This window comes from Hoplias malabaricus, chromosome 18 (genome assembly GCF_029633855.1).
Source record: "Hoplias malabaricus isolate fHopMal1 chromosome 18, fHopMal1.hap1, whole genome shotgun sequence".
NCBI lineage: Eukaryota > Metazoa > Chordata > Actinopteri > Characiformes > Erythrinidae > Hoplias > Hoplias malabaricus.
In genome coordinates, this window is record NC_089817.1 from 26,097,174 (window position 1) to 26,104,366 (window position 7,193).

The window sequence follows — 7,193 nt, forward strand, 5'->3', positions numbered from 1 at the left end:
ATTGGAATTACTGTTAAAATGGGGTACCAAAGCAACTTGAAGGCATTCATTCATTTATCCAATTCAGGGTCCAGAGTCTACCCGTAATCACTGGGCCCAAGGCAGGAACACACCCAGAAGGTAGTGGCAGTCCTCCACAGGGCAACCCACACTCACACATTCACTTACACCTATGGACACTTAAGTCACCAATCCACTTACCAATGTGTTTTTGGGCCGTGGGAGGAAGCAGGGGAAGAAGCGGGAGGATACCCACGCAGACACAGGGAGAACACACCAAACTCCTCACAGACAGTCACCCGGAGGAAACCCATGCAGACACAGGGAGAACACACCAACTCCTCACAGACAGTCACCCGGAGGAAACCCATGCAGACACAGGGAGAACACACCAAATTTCTCACAGACAGTCACCCGGAGGAAACCCATGCAGACACAGGGAGAACACACCAACTCCTCACCGACCATCACCCGGAGGAAACCCACGCAGAGACAGGGAGAACACACCAACCCCTCACCAACAGTCACCCGGAGGAAATCCACGCAGACACAAGGAGAACACACCACACTCCTCACAGACAGTCACCCGGAGGAAACCCATGCAGACACAGGGAGAACACACCACACTCCTCACCGACAGTCACCCGGAGGAAACCCATGCAGACACAGGGAGAACACACCACACTCCTCACCGACAGTCACCCGGAGGAAACCCATGCAGACACAGGGAGAACACACCGCACTCCTCACTGACAGTCACCCGGAGTGTGGCTCAAAGAAATCTCTTAGCAAAAGATTTGAGTAAGGTGGGCTGAGGGGGAGGAGTTCAAAATCTTTTGTTATTACATAACTCCCGTAAGTGTTAAGACCGCAAGCATACCAGCACCTTAACTGACACAACAGAATGAAAGCAAATCTGCAGAACAAGGAACAAAAACTGATGATCTAGAATAAAAGAACAAGACACGTTATTCCCTTTATTTATAAACTCTCGTTATTACTATACACTAGTGTGCAAAAATCAGAGACCACATGTTTCATTTATTTGTCAGCCTTGTTACAGCTTCCACTCTTTCAAAAGATCCATTTTAAGATTTCACACTTTGTTTTGTCGGTCCCAAAGCCCGGATAAATAGGGAGGGTTGTGTCAGGAAGGGCATCCGACATAAAACTGTGCAAAATCAATAATGAATCTGGTGCGTGAAAGTCTGTGGCAAATATGCCTGTTGAAATGAATAGACTACAATGCAAATGGATACACACCACAAAAAGACAACTCAATGGATTCGAAATGGGAGGAGTTATCAAGAAGTCATTTCTGAGAAAAGGAAGTAGGCTAAATAAGTGTTGCAGATAAAATAAAAAAGCTGCTAATATTCTCAGAATTGTGAGCTGGGTTTCCTAAAGTGACTAAGATTGTGAGAAACAGAAAATAGAACCACTCAACGGTGAAAGGGCTTTTTGTCAACTCCACACCATTTCGTATCCACTGAGTTGTCTTTTTGTGGTGTGCATCCATTTGCATTGTATTCTATTCATTTCAAGCTCAGAATGCTATGGATTCATGTCTCCATATAACAAGCATTACTGCGAGGAAAAGCAGGGGATCATTTTGGGGATAGATGATAGGTGTTAATCCACGACTGTGTGTCTGCTGCTCTGGTGGTCTTGTTTAAGCCCTCTGTCATCAGATGAGCTGTGTGTGGTTGCCAGCTCTGATGGCCATCCTGGCATTCCGGTCAGTTTCCACGTCCAGACGCTTGCTGGATGGCCCGGCTCCACACTCATCATTGTAATTGGGCCAGAAATAAACACTATCTGCAGCGGAGGACAGGAGGAAGGGAAGGGGGTTGAGGATTGGTGCTCTGGGGAGGTCAACAGATGACCCGTACCTGTGGGACCATGGGTCTGGACAGATGGAGCCCATCTCCTCCTGATCCATCTGTGAGTCATCCGTTCATTTTTTTTGTATTATTTTTTTTGTATCTTCCCTGTGCTAGAATCTTTGTCCAGTTCTTTCTGGACTCTTGGGTCTTGACGCTTTACCTCAGCATCACATTGCTGTTTTGACCTCTTTTATGGTCAGTGTAATGCATGAGATCTTCTGTTAGCACAAAGGTAGGTGCCAAGTCTTTTTGCTAAGGTTTATGCTAGGCTAATGTTGAGAGTATTATACAACTACAGTGTGTGAAAGGTAAAGACAGGAGTGAGGGGTTTAAAAGTGAAAACAGCTAGTAATTTGATTGTGTTTTATGACATCACATGGTACATTTCTGGCATTTTGATTGGCTGGTTTATTAAAATTATTTGAGAAACCTGAGAACATGTAACTGCTATGGGTGTCTGACAGTTATGAAAGATTTAAAGTGTGTTACATTTTCTAACGGCAAATTTAACTTCAAAACCCAAACTTGAATGTTTTGCTTTGTAATTTAAAAGCTTTTAGCTTTTAAGTGTTTATTAAATGCTCGGATGATTAGTTAATGATTATCTCTCAAAGGCTAAACTGAATTTAAGATATTTGTCCATTTGACAAGGCTTAGAAATGTATTTTTATTGAAACCAATTTTAGACTTTGTTCCTAGATGTTGTGAAAATTGTTTTGGGACAGTGTGGGCCAGGCCACCATTCCTTTTGGAAGTAGTGTTCTATATATAGGGCCCAAAACCAGATTTTAAGACATTACCAGTGCTTGTTGAAAGCAGTGAGCCATTACAGTGGAGTGGAGGCTTTGGGATGCCCTTCAGTCAGCCATCCATCAACATAAAACATTTTGCCCCATCGTTGCAGGCGATGAATTTGGCCCGGATTCATGATAAACACAAGCTAAGGAAGTTCTGGGAGCAGAAGATAGAGAGGCACAGTCAGATGATGGGGAATGAAGAATTCCGAATGAAGAGGAGCGCTCTATCAAAGTGCGTATGTCTGCCACATCCAGCGGCAGCTCGGTCTAAATGACTTTTCTGTTGGGAGTGGGGGGGGGTGCTTTATCAAAGCAGATTTTTTGTTTCTGTCACGAGGGGCTTTTTTTTCCTCAAGTTGTTACTGTCTGGTGGAGGTAATTACCAAGAAAAACCCTTGTCTAATAAACAGAAATGGGAGATTATGTTGAAAAATGACAGCCATATTGGCAGCGGGGTTGCATATGGGGTTACAAACTCAGGTGAGGTCTAGAAGATGATAATTGGATTCCGCCACTGTCAAGTCTCTGTGTACCTTTTAATCATTTTCTGATGAAAACCAGACCAGTTTCCTTGCTCCATTTACATTTACTTCCAGTCACGACTGATCCGTTCCTGATAAAACCTCCCTACACCATCGCCACAACAACTTTCAGGCCTAACCCTTGGGTTTAGTATGTTTTAGTTAGAATTGGACAAATACAAATACCCAAGCAGCTCTTTTATTAATCATTCATTGGGTTGCAGTGAATCACTGGGTGAGAACACAGCCTGGAGGGGGCGCCAGTCCTTCACAGAGCAACACACACTCACACATTCACACCTAGCAACACGTTTGAGTCAGCAATCCATCTACCAACATGTTTTTGATTGCGAGAGGAAACCGGAACACCTGGAGGAAACCCATGCCGACAAGGGGAGAACACACCAAACTACTCAGAGACCCTCACCCAGAGCGAGGCTCAAACCCACAACCCCAGAGCTGTGTGACAGCGACGCTACCTATTGCGCCACCGTGCCGCACTAGCTATGTTATTAATCTCCATTTAACAGTTTAGCAAAATGTCAGCAGCTCTAAATGTGTAGGGATTGAATTTGGCAATGTTCCTTTTAGACAGAAAGAATGAAAGTGAAATTCTCTGTAAGAGGAAGAGAAAGGGAGGCTCTAATAAATTTCTGTTTACAGCTCTGTAATGAGAGCCCAGTGCTGATAAGGTCTCTGAAGCATCATGGAGACTTCTAAACTAAGATTTCACCCACCATTTCCCACATGCACATACTTCCAGAGGTAAAAAGACAAAGTTTTACTCCTAGTGTTTGCCATCTCTCTCTCTCTTACACACACACACTTTCACACATTAAGGTCAATATGGATTAGCACATACAGGGTTACAAATACACACTAATCCTCCTCTACTTTGGCCCATTCGCTAATCAATGACCACAAGTTGCTTTAGGAACAGCTGTGGAGATAAAGCCCACTCTCCAGGCCTCTAACAAATATACAGATTGCCCAATCAGGACTAACTTACATGCTTCAAATCCATAAGTTTATTAATGAGAGGACCAAACTTAGCCCTAAATCTTTAAAGTTACAAAGTGGGCAGCTGGGGGCCCCCCTCTACTTTGGGCACTGATTGGGTTTAATTATGGGTCAGAAATGTTATCTCCTCAGCCATGGATAATCTCATCACTCCAGGCCCATTATGAGGATCAATACCACCCAATGAAAACAATCTGTGAGGATTTTGTCATTACGGATGGTTTGCAGGAATAACATATTACTGCTTATTAAAATTCCATAACCGCCTGTCGATGCATAAAGTAGATTAGGGGATTTATGGATGCTGATTAAGCCTCGCCTTGAAGTGAGCATTCTGGCAATGTTTGGGTCAAGCTTTTCTAGACTAGAGCAACAATGTAAATTCCATTTGGGATATCTACAAATCTTCAGCCTATGTTTTCCTCTATTTTTTTCTGATTCGGTTTGCATATTTGACTTTTCACTAATATATAATTACAACTATTCTCATATACTTCAGATATTCCCAGGACCTCATCTGTGTTGCACTGGTTTAGACTGGTCACACAGCATGGTCATTCTGTATTGCCGAGCATACCAACAACCAAAACACAACAAAACCTATGCTTTTCCTATGATTTTGCTAGTGATAACCACTTCCTTTGCTATTGTTCAGCACCAAAACACAATATACGCTGGAATATGAAAGGAATGTTTTGGTCAAAAATCAAATTCCAGAGTTTTTCAGCTTACCCAGATGTATTTGTATTTCTTTAGTTTGTGGCTGGAGCTACAAATCTTTACAAATACCCAAGAAAGTACATTACTAACAATATTTAAGTCCATGCACTTGGATGCATTTATTTAGTTACTACTCACCCAGAGTCATTAAATGTGACTGTATTAGCCTGAATATGAAGCAGAAAGGTAAAAATTAGCAATTAGCACTGAGCTTAGCAAGCTAATCGTTCATTACACATTGGAAAACTCTATAATTACGCATGCTAACGGTGTGATTCTCTGCAGGTTACGTGACGAGTGGCTGCAGAGGCTGCAGAGTCGGGACAAGACTGTGAACGAGACCCTAAGAGAGGAGCAGATCAGAAAAGCCCAGAGAATTCAGGAGCTTTTAGTGTTTCAGAGAGGAAACTGAATTCTGAAATGGATTCATGCTTGCTTTTCTCTTCCCTAGCGCAGTTCAGACAATGTTTTTATATCTTGTATAGCTTGAAGTTGAAAGATAACATATTAGCAAGCTACCAACTTGACAACTTAATAGCACATCACTGAAGCATATTAAATATCCATAAAGACAATGTTACATTTTAATCCATGAGGTCAATAATGTCTTCTGTTGTCTTATGATTGCTGCAATATACGATAAAAAAGAAATAACGGCAACATTGCTTTTTGCGTGTTGTTCAATGCTAATGTGCAAGTTATGAGGTTTTATAAAGGTAGCATAAAAAAGTGTTACCAGCTGAAATTGTTTGAACATACAGCAAGCAAAAAGGCTAGTTTTTAATGTATGCAGTTGTTCTCTGTTTTATTAGAGGAAGCAAACTCCAGTGAGACAAAACTTTTCAAAAATAAACATATTTATTTTAAAAATTACAGCTTTTCCCAAAAATGTGTCAGCTATTGAAACCCCTAGACATGCATCCACTCTGTTTCTCAATGGTCAGGACCTCCACAATAGCAACAAAAAACAGGCCTTATTTGTGCGGTGGATCATTCTCAGTGCTGCAGTGACACAGACATGGAAGTGGTTTGTTTGAGTGTGTTATGCAGGTATTAGTCAGTGGAGCTGTTGAAATAAGGGGGTCTAAATAATGTTTTGGCCAATTTGTGTATAACACTCTTGTCAGGGGAAAAAGAAAACTCATCTGTTTGAAAAATAGCAGACTAAAGTTTCACTTGTGCTAAGAGGATCACTATGTTAAGTTCCTGTTCACAGCTTGGGTTAAGAGTGTGCCACATTAAAAGTCTCAGATACCACACTTGAAAGAGGAAGATAAACGAGTGGGAAGGAAAGGTTCCAGAAATAGTCTGTCACAGCACAGCAATGTGGAGCTATATATAAAACTGCCAGTAATCTATAACTTACAACGTTTAAGCACAAATACTTCATATTCTTATATTACTGTTTATGAGATGTTTTCTGTTGAGCTCTGGTGCCACCCAGTGGCAAATAGAGGATTACAGCGAGGCATTGAGACGTTTATAAAGTGTTTTTTGTTTTGTTTTTTTACTGTAAGTTGTTGTTTTTTATTATTATTATTTTATTATGACCCAAAGTAGGGGCTCAGAGATACTGTTCAAGTAAGAGTTTAACAAATAAGTTCAGTTAACTCTGAAAAACAAATGAAGTTTCCATCATTTCCCCCTCTTCCCCAAATCAACCTAATTGCACTTTTAACATGACTTTGAATACAGCCTTAAAAAGCAGAACTATTTTTCTCTCCAGTCAGCACACGCTGTAGAAACAAGAGTGTATCCACCCAGTGACCAAACAAAACTGCAGCATGTTTGTGGACAGCATTCAGCATTTATTTCTGAATTTATGGCACTCAGACAAATCAGTGTTGCTGGAGATTTTAAATGCTATTTCCACTAACTGTCGTCTGTATTAGGCACATCCACCATGTTGATTTAAAATGTACCCAGTAAACAAGGAACGTCATTGGACGTTCAAAATAGGTCTAAAAGTAGTCTGTCCGTCAAGGACATATTTTAAACGTCAATGGACGTCCAAATTCCATCTTAATTTAGTTAAGTGGTGACCAATCGATAACGTCAGTGGACGTCCAAAACGCGTTTTATACAAGTCATTTATTTCGGGACCAATTAATAACGTCAATGGACGTCCAAAATACGTCTAATAGTCGTCTTTTCAACTTTCATTTTCAAGCTTAAGAGAACGTTGATTAGACGGCAGTCATTGCGTTATTTCAACGTTGAATCAACGGCTAAATGTTTACTGGGTAGAT

At 41.2% G+C, this 7,193-nt stretch overlaps 1 protein-coding gene across 1 annotated transcript; it reads left to right on the forward strand.

The window, feature by feature from the left end:
* The first annotated feature begins 1,870 nt into the window (after positions 1-1,870).
* Positions 1,871-5,356, forward strand: LOC136674411 (protein FAM240B). The gene is made up of 3 exons (XM_066650421.1): positions 1,871-1,944; positions 2,791-2,915; positions 5,230-5,356. Exons 1-3 carry the CDS (start codon positions 1,882-1,884, stop codon positions 5,354-5,356), a joined length of 315 nt encoding a protein of 104 aa, XP_066506518.1. The 5' UTR covers positions 1,871-1,881.
* Positions 5,357-7,193: the final 1,837 nt, after the last annotated feature.

What these genes read in the sequence shown, in the direction of transcription:
- LOC136674411 (XM_066650421.1), top strand. Translation starts at nt 1,882, where the DNA reads ATGACCCGTACCTGTGGGACCATGGGTCTGGACAGATGGAGCCCATCT. An exon ending in CATCTCCTCCTGATCCATCT is followed by an intron (nt 1,945 to 2,790) that starts GTGAGTCATCCG and finishes CCATCGTTGCAG; the next exon opens with GCGATGAATTTGGCCCGGAT. An exon ending in AAGAGGAGCGCTCTATCAAA is followed by an intron (nt 2,916 to 5,229) that starts GTGCGTATGTCT and finishes GATTCTCTGCAG; the next exon opens with GTTACGTGACGAGTGGCTGC.